The sequence below is a fragment of the Nelumbo lutea genome, chromosome 5 (assembly GCF_056320005.1).
Source record: "Nelumbo lutea isolate HS-2025 chromosome 5, American lotus-T2T, whole genome shotgun sequence".
NCBI lineage: Eukaryota > Viridiplantae > Streptophyta > Magnoliopsida > Proteales > Nelumbonaceae > Nelumbo > Nelumbo lutea.
The window spans coordinates 3,430,035-3,446,680 of record NC_142688.1 but is presented as its reverse complement, the minus strand read 5'-3'; the positions used below and the strand labels follow the sequence as shown (position 1 = coordinate 3,446,680).

At 40.3% G+C, this 16,646-nt stretch overlaps 3 protein-coding genes across 3 annotated transcripts; 1 reads left to right on the top strand and 2 right to left on the bottom strand.

The window, feature by feature from the left end:
- Window positions 1-675: 675 nt before the first annotated feature.
- Window positions 676-1,696, top strand: LOC148849872 (uncharacterized protein At1g76070-like). Its single transcript, XM_088947524.1, has one exon. It carries the CDS (start codon window positions 741-743, stop codon window positions 1,476-1,478), a length of 738 nt encoding a protein of 245 aa, XP_088803650.1. The 5' UTR covers window positions 676-740; the 3' UTR covers window positions 1,479-1,696.
- A 4,620-nt stretch (window positions 1,697-6,316) lies between these two features.
- On the bottom strand, window positions 6,317-7,898 carry CDSP32 (chloroplastic drought-induced stress protein of 32 kD). Its single transcript, XM_088942676.1, has one exon. The coding sequence runs from the start codon at window positions 7,423-7,425 to the stop codon at window positions 6,529-6,531; it is 897 nt and encodes a 298-aa protein (XP_088798802.1). The 5' UTR covers window positions 7,426-7,898; the 3' UTR covers window positions 6,317-6,528.
- A 5,433-nt stretch (window positions 7,899-13,331) lies between these two features.
- On the bottom strand, window positions 13,332-14,662 carry LOC148849870 (24-methylenesterol C-methyltransferase 2). The gene has a single exon (XM_088943649.1). The coding sequence runs from the start codon at window positions 14,610-14,612 to the stop codon at window positions 13,527-13,529; it is 1,086 nt and encodes a 361-aa protein (XP_088799775.1). The 5' UTR covers window positions 14,613-14,662; the 3' UTR covers window positions 13,332-13,526.
- Window positions 14,663-16,646: the final 1,984 nt, after the last annotated feature.

The window sequence follows — 16,646 nt, the reverse complement described above, 5'->3', positions numbered from 1 at the left end:
AATAAAATCAATAGGAATGGGATTTCATTCCCAGGCACCGAATGGCCATAATGAGGGAATGTCATTCCAGTAGGAATGATAATAGAATTCCGATTCTGCCCAATCAATCAAACAATTGGAACCGGAATAGTCCATTTTGATTCCGATTCCAAACCCCTATTCTTTCAAACCAAACGGACCCTTAAATGCTTCGGATAGCTATGCAATTTTACTTCTTTTTTTCTTAAACTTTGTTTTCGATAGGCTAGCTAGTAGCTACTTTTTTTCTATGCCAAAAATGGAAAAAAAGTATAAAGATTTTTTTGGTAGGAATATATTGATGATGTGGACTGAGAGATATGAATAGATAATTTAGTTCAGATAGGAACCCCAATTCGATGGACGGTCCGGATTGTCATGCATCCCTCCACGTGGCTAAATGTTTTTAATACACGAATTATAATTGTTATCCAGTTCTTAATTAAAAAATAACATGAAAGTTGGAATTAGTAACCACCAATAGTGGGCAGAAAAGGTTGGCTTAGTCATTTCCTTTGACCAACACATCCTTCATCTGATCATCTCTCTCAAGCAACGAATGTATCACATCTCTTGAAAAGGTCCATTACACAACCCATTTTATGTTCCATTGGTTACCTTTCATTTTTATATAAAGAATCGATTTCTCTTTCAACTCTTGTTTATATATAGGGAGAGCTCATCCAAGAAAACCGACGACTGATCGGAGCAGTGGTTGTTGGATGGAGAAACCAGCAAAATCAATGAGCCGGCTCCTATCCTTTCTACCAAAAGCCACCGCGGTTACCTTTCAAAACCCACCTCTCAGCCGAGGCCGTGACAAGAGATCAGACAACTCAAGCAAATTCAAGCTCAATAACGGCAAAGCTTTTTCGGGTCCTATCATTTCTATAATTCCTGTGGAAGCTCGAACCAAGTCGAACAGTGGCCGCTTCGACGCACAAGAACTCACATCGCCCAAGGTGTCATGCATCGGCCAAATTAAGCTCAAGAAGAAGAAGAAGAAGATACCCAGATCCAAATCGAAGCGTGTGGCACCGCCTCCTCCCCAAGGCTCTAGTTCTACGTCGTCATCTCCGCCGGAGGTGAAAAAGAAGCCGTCTTCCGCAATTCGTAATATATTTCGTGGTGTTAGAACTGGTAAGAAAGCCATTGTTTCTGTTATGAAGCCACCAGTTGCGGATAGAACACCTTCTCTGAGTCAGATGAAGCGGTTTTCAAGTGGTCGCAATGCATTTGCCAATTTTGACTGGAGGGATCATGTGTTGTCGAACCACCCCGACAAACAGAAGGATGAGAGTGATGAAGAGGATGAAATCATTATCTCTCACTCGGCACCAATATTGGTAGGTGGTGGAGATGTGGCTTTGGAGCCAAAGAAAGAAATTAATCTATGGAAGAGAAGAACCATTGCTCCCCCTACACCTCTTCAACTGAATAGCATGGGAAAACCAACTTGATGGAGGATCCGGTCTTCCCCCCTCCCTTTTTTTCATTCTTTTAACATCTGTTTTTCGATCCTTTGACAGTTGAAAGGTTCTGAACAAATTCGGATTTGGTGAGAAGTAATACGATTGTAGTAACTAGCGAAACAAAAAAAAAAAAAAAAAAAGATTGTAGTCACCTAACATTACTACTTCATTCCATATTTAAGTGCTTTATTTTTCCGTTTGTTTAACCACGATTTGCTTTGAGATGAAGTGCTTGATCCAACAAGTATTTGAATATAACAGCCACCTTAATTGTAGTTGACGTTAACCTCATTTATTTTATATATTTCCATTACCCACCTTCTTTTGTTAGGTAAGCTTGGATTAATCCCAAAACCATATCAAGTATGCCAATTTTGTTGTTGGAATCTAAAAAAAATAGTCTTTTATTTTGTTTAATTATGAAATTACTTAAACCTCCTCTTTCCAACAAATACTTAAAACCTCCCCTATATTTGACTTCCACCAAAAACTCAGTGTCATGTTTCAGAAAAATATGTAAATGCACCCTCCCCCTCCTTAATTGTCTTGATAAAAATGCTCATATAATGTTTTAAAGTTTTTAAAATTTTGTTTTTTCCAATGAAAAAACTATATTAGGATAAAAATTTATGAAATATGCCTCCTTGAAAAAAAGGGGGGGGGGGGGGGGATTCACTTTTTTTAAATAGTTCCATAAAGAATCCCAATTCCATCCCCATAACACGTCAACCGTGTAATGAATGAAAACCTATAAATACAGAAATGTTCCGGCTACAACTATTGAGAGGATGTTATAAGGACAATTTTTGTGAGGATGAAATCCATCTATTTTATAAAGGCTAATTAAGGGCAAATTTGGACTTAAAGTCCAACCTCCTAAGCAACGATACCATATTCAGACAATATAAAAAGAAAATAACAGTGTTTACTATGTACTTCATGACAAAGCCATAATTATAATTTTAATATCTTCATGATTTCATTGCATTGCATGGTAAATTGGTAATCAATGGAAGGGTGTATTTGTATATTAGAGCCAGTTGCAATTTGCAAATGGGTTAAGCAAATTAAACAATTACAAGTTCTTATAATACTTGGTGTGGTGTGACGCTCCAGCTACCCATTCCTAACCATGACTGGCAATTGGTAAGGTCACTAAATATTTGACCCATTATCGGCTTTTCCCATATATAGTTAAAACAATGTTTTGCAAACTATTGTTGAATCCTTTGAATTGTTATTCAATTAGGGCTGTAAATGGGTCAGGTCCGACCCAATGGGTCTGATAAAATTTAATCAAATGTACAGGTTCTGGTTCTTGATATATTGCTTCCATTATTATTGGTTTGGAATTGATTATATCTAGTTTTGAACTGATTTAAACTCGACTCAAGCTATAGATATAATTTTGGGTAGATTTATTATAATTGGGTCTATCGGGTCAGACCCAATTGCCCTAATAACCATTTGATTTAGTTCTGGGTCTAAAATTACGGGTCTGATTCAGTTTCTGGGTCCATTGTATTTCTTGTCGGGTTGGTTCCCGTTCTAGTTGGACAAGATCTGTTGACAGCCCTATATCTAGTGTTAATTTTGGTCTAAATTAACTACAAATCTGAAAGTTGTAAAAGAAAAAATATTGACTTAATCAAAAACCATTCATCTAGGCGGTTTTTGCTTTTTTTTTTTTAAAGTTTTTCTGCCTAAACGTGGACTAACCCATTCGACTGAATTTTGACCTGGGTGGCGCTGCACGTTTGAGTGCCTGGTTCCCTGCAGGCTGCAGCTATAGCATAGTTGATCCGGTTCTTCCATTAGATTTATCCAATTTTGGCTATTTTATATTATTGCGGCCTTTATGGCCTTTATTGAAACAATTTCCAATTCCCTGAAATAAGTTCAAAGTCGAAAGCAATAATGTTGTTGTTTGTTTAACGAGTGACTATAGATCCTCAACAAATGGGGCTAAAAGATATCATGCCCCTGGATTTCTTGAGCAATGCAGATAAATTGGGTTACATGAAGCCCATTTATGTTTTTCTGTTTGACCTGTAGGCACACGTACAATCCACATATTAGTGGATTGGGCCCCGAAGATGGCTTGGTAAGATCTAGGAAGGATCATCAATCTTTCTGTTGTAGCCTTTCTAGTTCTAGGTGGAATCCACTAATATGCGCTCTTAATCCCTATTAAAAAATTATATTTGGCTCATTGGCTGTCAATGAACTTGGCCTGGTCGTGAAACCGTCAAATTGTTTGGCTTGGCATCCGGCGAAAGAAAACTCCAGTAGCACCACTCGTCTGGGCACCTTCGATAAAATAAGATTTCCATGTATAATTTTAAACATAAGTTCATGTTTCACTTTAATTTTATCCACCCTTGGTAGGATGTGACTGTGACTCTGAGTTCGGTCGGAGGATTCAAGGAAATGTAGGGAGGTGTCCCTACCTTTTTCTTTCAAATCAAACAGGTTTTAAGGATTTAAGGATTGCGGGCGGGGTTTAGGATTTTTAGGTTTTAGGGTATAAGGTTGGGGTTTAAAGTTTTATTTAAAATTTAGAACTTAGATTTTTAAAGTTTCATTCGCTTTTCTGTAATAAATTATTTATCCGGATAAATGTAATTTACCTGAGTAAGTTTTTCTTTAGAAACACTTACCTAAGTAAGTGCATTTATCCATGTTCTTTTATTTCTTAGGTAAATAAAGCAATGATTATTTTAACCATAGAAATCCATTATTGAAATGGTCATTTTTGTGGGAAACTTATTTACCCACCTAAAAAATAAATATCACTTTCTTGGACAAGTAATACCTAAAAAAAATAAATTTTCCTGATCCCTACATAAAACTAAAAAAAGAATATAGAATTTTTTATTACGGAAAACCAAAATCCTATTAACCAACTTTCTCCCTTTCCAAATCCAAAGAAAAAAAAAAAAGAACGCCGAATAGGAATCAATAACCAATAGGTAGGTAGGTATAGGTGTTCGAACTTACAACTAAGGCCCCGCTATCAAATAGCAGCCTAGGCTTGTGGGCTCAGCCCATCAACAACCCGATAATCTCCCATGTGGCAATTGACTTGGATCAGATGGTTGAATTGGTGGACCGAAAACTTACAATTAGCTCAGGCCCGTTCACCATGCATGACGATGACGTCCATAATACAAATGATTCGGCCCTCGTCTTATACAAGGTGGAACAGCACTTTACACGTTTACAACTCCCTTTTAAAAATGGCACTAAACTGATCAAGGGAGAAAAAGAACAGAAGGTTTTGATTTGATATCCATTTGAAATATTCATATTCATGGTCTGAGACTCGTAGCTGCAAAAATGGTATCGAAATTGAAAAGCCCAAATTTCACGATGAACTGAACAAAGACAGAAATAGGTCATAATAGCTCCTCAGGGATGCTCTGGAGGACAGGCCTCCACGGACTGCGGCTTCCCTTACTACGGTCGGGTCTCTTGAAATGCCTTCTCCGCATAATAATGTTTAGGCATTGTTCCGGCGACGATGATAATAATACTGACGTCAATGAAGGCGGCGAAGATGGTGTTTGATGGGCGGTACCGGCATTAGTGACACTGACACCTCCCATCATTGCCACCATATGCTTCAGCTCATTCTTCCTCACCAGAATCTTTATCCTCACCATGCCGTCCTCATCGCTACGGGAAACAACACCCCCGGCCCCGCCATGGGCTTGGGCAATCGCTTCCGGTTCCACTACTTTGCAGCTTGTAGCCTTTAGACTCCGGGGTCTGGAAATCCGGCAATCCCTCTTAACGAATGATTCCTTCTCTTCTGTCAATTTCGACTCCATCTCCGCTTCTCTGCCCCTGTGCTACCCTACTCTGACTTGTTATATACAAGTTGATTGTGATTCATTTTCCAAGCAAAAGGGTTCGCTTCTTGCGATTTAAAGCTTTCGAGATTAATTACTTAAAGTAACCAAGGAGATGTGAATTCAGGGACAGGGAGGTTGTGGTTCTTTTTCATTGTTTCAGGCTTTCGGGTGCAAGGAATGGCCCCTTCACCGACTCCTTACATGCACAGACCAGTTGCTAGTTTTGGAGTGGTAGTCATGACTCATACAGATGTGGTTGTGGAGCATCATATATACCTTATCCTTTTGTTGTGCTATAAAGCTGGTAGTCATGAATAAGTTGTTATGGGTTCGCTGCTACTGGTAGTCATGGTCATGGATAATATGATATGGCTATAAATCTGTTATCATGTCTATGAACAAGGAATCTGCTACCACATTCCAAATCCAAAATATCCATCTATTGCTTATATTAATAATCCGCACTAATTCCAAATGTCCATAAACAATGATTTTGGTTTGATTAATAATTAACGTACTCGGAACATTCTTGGATGAAGATTCTTAAACACCAAGCAAGGGTTTTATTGACAATGTCTCAACTATGTTTGGTCAAATTCATTAAGAACTTTCTCCGGCCCAACCATTTCTTTCTCTCTTACCATGCTTCCCATAGAAACCCAGAGGAGACAATCCAATACAATTAGGTTGTGACCCCTAAATCAACCCAATGAGGTTGAGACCGTTGAGGGGTCCTTTTTGGTTCTTCTTCTTCTTTGATAATTAAACAAAAGCAACATTAACTACCCAAAACTAAAGTTTAGAGCTAAGCAGTAAGCACAACCAAGTGAGAGGATTTACAAATGATGCAGTACTCCTGATTCAGGCCCGGTTGTTGACCCGTCAATACCGTTTCAAACAACCTTTCGGTTTAGGTCAAAACTTAAAACAAATAAGTGATTAAAAAAATTAGCGAGGGAGAGGCATAACTTGAACAGACTCAAGCAACTCAACTTAAAGCAATTCATTCAAGTTTTTTTTTTACCCATTAATTCTTCACCTCACGCTTTCCATTCCACAATAAACCATACAATTAAGAGTAATTACAAAATGGGCCCTTAATTGCTTTCAATAATAAATTAATGATATCGTTGCATCTCAACAGTTATCATGCACCTGATTGTAATTTTTGTAAGACAACTTTATGTAACCCGAACTCCTTGGTATCTAAGAATCTCTCCAATAAGCTCCCCTTTACCCGAACCCACGTACCTTCCACAGATTTCACCATCTCTGATGAACAAAAAAGTAGGCACCTCAATCACATCCATGTCCTTCAAGAACTGCATGCAGCTATCATTCTCATCGCCGTTCATCCTAGCGAAGACAACCGTGTCAGCCATCTGCCTGGATAGCTTAAGCACCGTCGGATAGACCTTGACACAGGGCCCACAATGCTTCAACCCGACATCGAGCACAATCAGCTTATGATCGGCCTTGTGTTCTCCGATCAACTTCTCTACGTCGTCCCTGGAATGCAATTGCACCACAGCAGAGTGGTTATCACCATAGTAGAGCACATCCCCCATTAGCTGGTCCGGCCCGATCCCTTCCTCTTCATGGATCTTCTCCATGCTCTTGTAGAAGCTGAAGTGCGGGACCTTATCGATCTTCTCTCTCTTGCAAAGCTCCTTCGTCTCTTCCGATTCGTCACCCATGACGAGAAGGAAATCAACATCACTGCACGTTCGGCTCAGATCGACCATGAACGGGTAAATCCTTCTGCTTTGGTAGCTATGACTGGCCGCGTACTCCACCACTACAAGCCTGTTCTTAGCGGCACGAAGGGCTTCGTCGAATTCTTTTATACTGTGGACCTGCTGAACTCTTTCATCGCTCTCTACTTTCCGGGTAGTGGGGGCGGCGGTAGCCTCTGTGACAAATTTGGTGCGACTAATTCCTAGTCTTGTTGGTGGTGGTCTGCGCTTGGTGAAGGAAGACACAGTAAAGGAGGATGGTTGGAAACGTGCTGGGTCGATTTTAGGAAAGGTGGAAAGGGACGAAGGTGATCTAGAGAGAAAGTTTGTGATTGTAGCCATAAAATTGTGAGTTTCTGACTTGGCTTTGGAAAATTCAGTAAATAAAGAGAGATAGAAAGATAAGAAATGAGTACGAAGTTGTTGATGAAACTCAGATGTGTGTCTTCGGAGTTCGGGTTTTGGAGATCAGGCTCTCCAAAGATCACAAGTTGTCGCATGGAGGGAGTGAGATTATTATGGTCTTTATGGAGATCGACCGTAGTGCCAAAAGACCATATCCACTCATTGATGTGTGGTTCATATCATCCACATATGTGGTATTCTTTCTAGATATTTTTCTTTGTTGTCTGTTTATGGTTTATTCAGTTATCCCTTTTCTGGTTCTGCCGTCTGTCGTCTACTCATCTGTATGAGAAAATATCAGGGGAGGGGCGGTGTGGCGAGTAGGGAAATGGGAGCGATGTCACATCAGGATTGGGTACTTAACTTTGGGTTGTTATTGGGCTCTGATTGGACTGGACCATTTGGCTGAGCCCAATATAATCTAGCCCATAACTGACTCAGAATTACCATTTCTATATGTTTCCGAGTTTATCCATATTGAGTTTGAGTGGTGGTGTTGAAACTTGAAAGGTCAAAGGTGATGGCGCAGGTTAAATCCTTGAAAGCCATCTTCCTTCAATCCGTAATGAAATTCATATTAGCTAGCCATATCTTGCATTGCATTTATGCCCAAATGGTTTATTCTACTCCCACAAAAAAAAATTGTTCTATGGAAGGAATAACGATGCTGGCTGCTGAATATTAAATCCGATATGATTACATAGGTTAAAGGTCGTATTTTCCCTGAGCCGGTCGATGGATGGTCCTCCACACTCCACACCAAGATAGTTGTTTTAGTTTTAATTTTTAAAATAAATAAGGACGAAAGGATTTCGTTTCATTGGCGGCATGGCAATCATAGTAATAGTCAAGATTTGCTTTTCCAAATCAAATACTAACAAATAACAATAAATTGAGCCCATGGCTCAGTTTGTTCACAGAGCGTATTTCGTTTGCACTGGTGTAAATGCTTGAAAAGGCAAATGGGCTGACATTAAATTCTGCTGTAAGTTTAACTTTGTTTTTGATCCGACCTTGCGTTATCTGTTTCAGGATGTGACCATCACTTTAAATGGGAGAGAATTGAGGAAGGAGGAAAGTGGTACAACTTTGTATCAATTTTTTGGAATGCAAAAATTGCATTGTCAGTGAGTGCAAATAAGACAAAGTACAAATTTCTATCAAGAAATGATGAAAATCAATGGTTCAGATTTACATTGAAGTCAAGATTTAAGATTACAAGAAGACAATATGGATTAGATGCTTGAAAGGTGGGTAAAAGTTCTAGGAAAAAAAAGGAACGGAAAGTAGAAGAGTAAATAGATATTTAATGGAAGGTAAACAAGCTTTTAGGGTAACTAAAGGGTGAAATATGATATTTTGCTGATGTGGGAGTTGCATTGTTGCAAAATTTAAACCTTTGAAGAAAATTAGATGGGACCAATCTAATGAGTGGGCTGTTGTTACTTATTTAGATTGAAAAAACACCTGTAAGATTTCTTAACGCTATGTTTGGTTTGAAGGAAAAAGCAAAGAAAGATATACAATGTTTGTACGGCTCCGTATGGCTCGTGGTATGGTGATGAGAAAAAGGGAATATTTCAAAAATATTCCTTTTTTCTCTCATTTGCTTTGAGGGAAATAGAGGTTGGGATGAGAAAATGTGAGATGTCAGATCCCAAAATTGTGAATTTGGGGTCCACCAAAACCATGCGACCCTAGTAGCAAGGAGCAAAATATCAATACGCCCGATACGCTGGTGGGGGCATATCAAGCATTTCGATACTTGTTTTTTTTACTTCTTTCTTTTTAATTTTTTTTTCAAAACTGGTTCAAGGGAGCCAGTCTAAGACCCTTCCATCCCCTGAACAGGTCAGACCCTCGATACACCCACTGTAGGGGCGTATCGAAAGGGTCCCGGAACGATCGATACGGGCTGATACGTAACAATATTTTGAACCTTGCTTGGTGGAAAAAGTTGAGAAAGCATTGTTGCCATCGAACTAAGGAGAGAGAAAACTGAGAAAGAGAGGGAGAAAGTCAGAGAGAGAGAGAGAGCATATCGAGAGACTAAGATAGAAAGGGAGAAAGTCCAGAGAGAGAGCATAAGAGGGGGAGGGCTCCGGTGGTTTCCCTTTGAAAGGTTGTGCTGGGTGCAGAGAGAGACTCTCAGGTAAAGGCTAGGGTCTCTCAATTTAGGCGAGAGAAGAGACGATTAGAGAGAGAAGAGGGATTGTGCTAAAGGGATGTTTTCATTGTCTTCAACCTGGCAGGAAACACAAAGTCCGATGGAGGGTGGTGAACTTGGATTTCCCAAACCGCATTGAATCCTCTCTCTCACTACTGCAGCTAGTTGTAGCGGCAAAGACGTTCGACAGAGGACTAATGAACTGTTGTAGCTAGTTCAAGCCTCTCTCACTGTTTCACCAACGGCTTTGGTACTCTGGTGTACTTCCCTCGCCACCGATACAGACGTTCGACAGAGGACTAACGAACGGAGAAGATGAATAGTGCTACCTGTTAGTTCAAACTACTATCTCCGACGACACTATCCAAAGGTAGGAGATGATGAACAGTGTTTTTCCCATTATTTTCTCATACATAAAACCAAATAATAGAAGTGTAAATTTTTATACTGCAATTTTCTTCAAACCTAAATGTTTCCCTACCTTTCCCTACATTTTCCTTCAAACCAACCACAGCCTAGAAGTTTAGAGGAACCACTTCCCAGATGGTTCAAGTCGGGTTTTGGTATCAAGAAAAACCCATACCAAATCCGAATGATACTATTGCAACCGGCTCATATCCCCACCTAAATTATAGATACCATACGAATTACATTACAAAATTTGAAAAGGTCGGAAGAAAAAAGAAACACAAAACTGAATAGTAGGTAAGGAACCATTCAGTTGAAAGTTGAACCTAAACCCCACAAAGGCATAAACAAGAAATAGGGCATAGGGATCAATAGTTGAAAACACTTGTAGTCCTTCCAAGCTGGATGACGCCTGAGTCCTGCCATGATGGGAAAGACTCTTGGGTCTTTCAGATCCCTTAACCTATCAAGTATCAACTATTTTATTTTCTTCTTTTCCAAATGTATAAGTTTTGTGTACATATAGAGAGATCGAACATCCCATCGTACCCAACCATAAGGCCTGACAAAGCCTTGGGCCAGGCACAATCAGGCCCTGCTTCGTAGCTGAGCAAGGTTGAGCCAGCCCGGTCCGACTTGTCTCCCGATAAGGAAGCCTAAGTAATACATCTGTAGGTTAGGTCGGTCTGACAAAACCTTGGAACGGGAACGCCCAAGTGTTGGCTGCGCCAGGTTGGACATGTGTCAGCCCGGACCAAGTTGCAATTGCCATTTGCCAAGTAGCGTTACAAACATGTTGAGTTGTTCAAATAAGAAAGCCTAGGGGCAGGGGCGGTCTGTTTTGGGCTAGAGTTGGGCCAGACCGGTCCAATTGCAAGCGAATCAGGAAGTTCGTTAACGCTGCAGCACCTTTGCAGCAAGATGTAAGGCTGATGCAATCAAACAGCTCAGCGGCAAATGCAACACATTGGACAATGGCCATGGTGGGGGGGCACTGGGGCAGTGCGGCCACGGCCTACAGAGTCTACGGATGCAAATACAAATATGCAATACAGCACTACAGACTACAGACATAGTGGGGGTCCAAGAAAATCATTGCCTTCGGACTTTAGGAGTTGGAGGGCGAGGGTCTCCACGTAAAGCATTTGTCATCCATCAGCTATAGATGGCATGAAGATTGAAGAAGCAACATCACTAGTCATTAGTCACCCGATTCAGTATGCTGAAAATTGAAATGAAGGGTATCGCCCAGATTCCAGAATAGGGACTAGGCCGACTAGTCTAGACAAAGTTAAAGAGAGGGGTAATGAAAAGACAAGGTTCAGCACATGATCCAAAAATATACATCAGGGAAGGACTCACTCGCTTATCATACCCTTCGAGGGAGATATAAGATAGCAAAGCAACAAGTGACAAAAATTAAAGTAGAAAGGAACAGCAAATTATCAAATTAAACATTATTATCTGAGAGACTGAATCTTGTATTATATGTGTAATTCTTTTTTTTTTTCTTGAAGGGAAAAAAATAAGGCAAAGCCAGACCCAGAAGCAGATAATATATCAGGCAGAGGTCATCTGCAAAAGGGACTGGATCCCTTTGGACCCAAAAGCACGTTGGTGTTTGAAAATATATATTTATATTTATGTAAGAAAAAGAGAGAGAGAATAAACAAAGAAGGTAAAATAATAAAAAGGGGAGAGAGAGAGAGAGAGAGGACAAGAAGCACATGGCAAAAGGTCCCCCCAAGTAGCTGGCAACGTGTCTGCCACTATTGCCAATCCCACTTCCCACATATCTATATTTCATATCGGCAAATGTATGTGTCCACACTCCACCAGAGATCTTATAAACATATTGGGAGTTGTAGACGAACACAACAGTATGACCGTATGAGATAGCATAATATCCTCGCTAAAGCCAAACCAGCATTGACAGATCATCTGGGTCTCGCGAGGCATCTGTCCCCCTTCTCTCTCCAGGTCCCCCATCCATGATCCATGTATTTGAGTATTTCCCTCCCTCAAAGTGTATGCAGTATATCTGTACATGTAAAGCGTATGCAGTATGCACAGACCAACAACAACCCGTACCACTCGACAGACTACTGATCTGGATCCAGCAATAATGCACGAACTTGCCACATGTCATGACTAAGGAATGAGGTATTGATTGGAATATAATTACCATTCTTTTTTCTAAGAAAAAGTGGCTTTGATTGTCAACAACTCACAACTCAAAAAGGAGATTTGTTTTCAATTTTATTCCACCAAGATCTGTCCTTTTAAAAAAAGTAAAGAATTATGGAAGAAAAAAAGGATGCAAGTGAGGAGCGTCAGGTCTCAATTTTGTATTATATATACACATAGATACTAGAATGAAATAGGAATCATCAGAGACAATTATTAAAAGACAATGGCCGACCAAAGAAAAGATGCTCCTCTTCATCCTCCCTCTACTCCTCTGCCTTTTCGTGACATCCAGAGATTTTTATCAAATTAACCCCCCCCCCCCACGTTGAATTCTAATTTTCTAAACCGCCAACATTTAAACTTTAGAAAGGCACGTGAACGACACGCAAAAAATCTATCCACCACAAATTTTCATATCCTTATAGGTTTATACCATAGCATGGCTCCATGTGGGATGCCAAAGACAGCAAGAACCAGTTGTTCGATTTGGACTGACCCAATTTCAGAATTTTTTGTTTTCTTCTCTCTTTCTTTGATAGCTGAATTCAGATTTCGGACCGTCATAATCTCTCATAACACATAAAACATGGGGGAGCGGGGAGCCTGCTAAAAATCTAAGCCTTACAAAACATAAATAAATAAATGAAAAGCATTTGTAAATTGTAATCTATTCATGGAGCATTCGGGAAGATTGAACGAAATGGGTGCAGCTACTTAATACTTGATATAATTACCAAGCACCCTGATGCAGCGATGCGTTGCATATCTTTAACAAAAGAAAATTCGCTCTCCCCTCTCCTCTGGGCTCTGGCTTAGTGTTGGCATCCATTTAAGTTTAAAATTCAAAAACATTCTTATCAGGCCAAAAACCCTAAACTTAAATTTAAGCAAACATGGAAATTTAGAGCAGTTTTCCTTGATTATATTTTCTTCTTCTTCAGTGTTCTATAGCTGGTCTGTCTGTCACTTCTACTACTCCAAAGTCCAAAAGTCCTCTCTTCTTTCTCTCTAATACATGGGACCAAAATTAATAAAAATAAAAACAAAAAAAAAACAAAGAGAAAAACTAATGCCACCCTTTCTTCAATTGAATCTTCACCTCTCTTCATTACCACCATACCACCACATCAACGAGTAGAAATTTAAAAAGAGAAAAAAAAAAAAAACAACCATGAAAATTTAAAAATAAAGCGAACAAAAAACAGAAACAGAGAGAGAAACAAAAGACTAGTAGATGTAGAAGTAATACCTCCTCCCGGTTTAATATTTGGTCCTAAGACGATGACGAAGATTCGGGCTTTCTGCAGAGGATCATGTGCATGGGAGTAAAAATTCCTGTCTCACCGCCCCTAGTCAGGTAGTCTGCAGTTTTGAAGAGCATCTCGTGAACGTCAACGACACCCTTTGGAGCGATTCCCAACCACGTCAGTATCGTCACCAATATGTGATTCCTCCAGTAAGCGATTCTCCCCATCTTCAACCTCTGCCACCACGGTTTTGCCGGCGGTTTCGCCAGATCCTTCTCCTTCAACACCTCGAACCCCACTTTCTTCGCTATCTCCGCTATCTGATCGTAACTCCTCAACCCGGGCAACGCATCTCCTCTCTCAATTCCCTGTATTATCTCCACATGCTCCGGGTCCTCCCCCTTGTACAGATCCGTCGTTACCCACTCGTATGACACGTACAATGCCCCCGGCTTCAGCACTCTGTAGATCTCCGAATACACTTCCTCCAGCTTCGGAGCGTGGCAAGTGGCCTCGATCGAGTAAGCGCCGTCGAAGCTGTTTTCCGGGAACGGCATCTGGAGGAAATTCCCGCACATGACCTCGCACAGAGAGTCCAGACCGGCCTTCTTGTTGTGCATCCTCGCGCGCTTCACTTGGTACTCGTTGATGGTGATGCCGACGACCTTAGCGCGCGAGTGAGCGGCAATGGCACGCATGGGCCCACCGACACCGCATCCGACGTCCAGGATTCGATCCCCTGGGTTGACTTGCAGTAGATCGACGGCCATCTCTTCGTGGAGACGGGTAGCATCCTTATGAGATTTGCCGGGGAGGGAAGGAGAAAAGTGGAACGACTGGCCCCAACCCCACTCATAGATGTCGGTGACTAGGTTGTAAAAGGTGTCGACGAAGACGGGTACCTTCTCGGCGGTCTCGATTTCTTTCGGGCGACGGAAGAAAGACCAGTACTGCTTGTACTTGTCTTCGACTTTCTCGCGAGAGATGGAGCCACCGGAGAGATCAACGGCTCGCTTACCCTTCTGCTCGGCCGAGCCGAGAATGCAGACGAACCAGTAAAGGCCGCCGGCGACGACGGCAGCCGTACAAAAGAGGGCTGCGAGAGAATCCATAACTTTGTGGAGGGTGAAGGCAGGGGAAAGGAAAAAGTGTAGAGGGAGTGTGAGAGAGGAAAGTGATGTTAAATAAGGAGGATGACAACATCTCAGGGGCACTTTAGTCAATTTAGAATTTACGGTGTTTTGTCGTTTCCAAAATTCCGACGATTGGGGGCCGTAAGTGGGCCGCTGGTGCGTTATTAGTGGAAAATTTTGAAAATTTGATGGGGATTGGGATTGATCCTGGCGTACCCGAATTTTACTAACCGACTTATCGCATTAGACTCGGCGCGAGTCAAGCGGAATTGACCGACCCAACCAGATTCTGAGCTTGGTTGGTTTGGGCATTTTATAATCTTTAAAGATGGGTAAAGTTTCATGAATGCCAACCTCCACCTGATCGGTTGCCAGTTGCCACCTTTATTTGATACCGGTTGATTGGTTATAATTTTTCCCGGCATCATGCTGCAACCAGATCGAATGACGTTAAATATTTTCAGATCGGTTTGAGTTGAGATGGTATCAACCAGATCGAACCAAACCCGAATAGTGGAAATGGAAACAAAGTGTAGAAATAGAAACGAACAAATATCAAAAAAGTCAAAAAATATAGGGTATTCGTTAGACCTGACAGAAAGTTTACCCAACCCAACCCGAAAAAAGAGGGTTAGAGTCTCATATTTATATTTATAGGTCAATCCGTTGATTCGATTATCAAGTCTAATTGGGATTATTTGTACATTGTTAGAAGTTTCTACTCTTTATTTTTTTTTATTTAGTCTTTACTTTATATTGTTTATTTTTTAAATTGTTAAATGTTTAAGTTTTTTATTTTATATTTAAAATTTTAAGGTTAATTCTTTTAATTTTGACATTTTCATGTAATTTTTCTTTATTTTTTTTATTTTAATTATTTTTTGTGATGACCCAAATTAACCCATAGGTCAACCCTAACCCAAACATTTAGGGTTAGGGTCTAATATTTGAAAAATCAACATGAAATTCAACCTGACCCAAAATCAACCCGAAATACATTAACCCAACCCGAACCCGACCCACCAACCCAATTGCCAGATCTAGTATTCATGTGGGTTAATCCTAATCTGTGATTATCACGAGGAGTTACATACCCATTGTAATTGCGCCCGAATTACTCCCACCAGCACAAGGAAACTGTGAAAAACAGGTTGGTTGGAACTTGGAAGTAAAAATTACTTGACTGAAATCATTGACATGAATGAATCTAATCTATCTTTTATCTTTTTATCTTAATAAAAAAAGGTAAAAGAAAAAGAAAGCTAAAAGTGAATCTACGGCCACAACAATCGCGCATCTAGAGGCGTATCTTTTTTATTTCCTTTTAAAAAAGTTGTTTTCTTTTGATTAGGATCTCTTGTCCCGATATGAGTGTGAAATCAATGGTGGATAAGAGAAAACCTAGTGCTAGTGGGATATACTCTCATTAATTGACCTTAAAGATCTCATCGTACCAAAGTTTGTACAGTGGGGCCAATACTGTTTTATGGTCCGTGTGTCAATATCCGATCGTTAGGGTTTTACATCGAAATGGGTTATCACCAGGCCCGCGAAGCATGGAAACATACACGGCCCAATTCTTTTTTTATGCAATGCATTGGAGGCTTGCGGGAATAAACTTCGTTGTTTATTACTAACAGGGCTGCAAGTGCAACCTGAGGCCTCGGGTTACCATTACGGGAATCCGGTAAGAAGTAGAATGACATGTTCTCTTTAAGCGTCTGTTCGTTTAGTGAGAAATGATGAGAAAAGGGAATATTCTTGAATGATTTTTTTTTTTTTTGTGTTTATTTGTTGGTAAATAGTATTTTGAGATGAGAAAAGAGAGGGATGCGGGATTTCAAAATAAAGCGAGTGGGATCATACCAAAACAATGAGAATCCGATGGAAAAAGAAAAGGGATATTAGCTTATAAGGGCAACTTTTGGGCCCTAATTTTAATAAAAATAATATATTTAAAAAATTTTCAAAATTAGGTTAACTTGTTAAAAATAATATCAACTAAGGGTAAAA

What these genes read in the sequence shown, in the direction of transcription:
- CDSP32 (XM_088942676.1), bottom strand. Translation starts at nt 7,425, where the DNA reads ATGGCTACAATCACAAACTTTCTCTCTAGATCACCTTCGTCCCTTTCC.
- LOC148849872 (XM_088947524.1), top strand. Translation starts at nt 741, where the DNA reads ATGGAGAAACCAGCAAAATCAATGAGCCGGCTCCTATCCTTTCTACCA.
- LOC148849870 (XM_088943649.1), bottom strand. Translation starts at nt 14,612, where the DNA reads ATGGATTCTCTCGCAGCCCTCTTTTGTACGGCTGCCGTCGTCGCCGGC.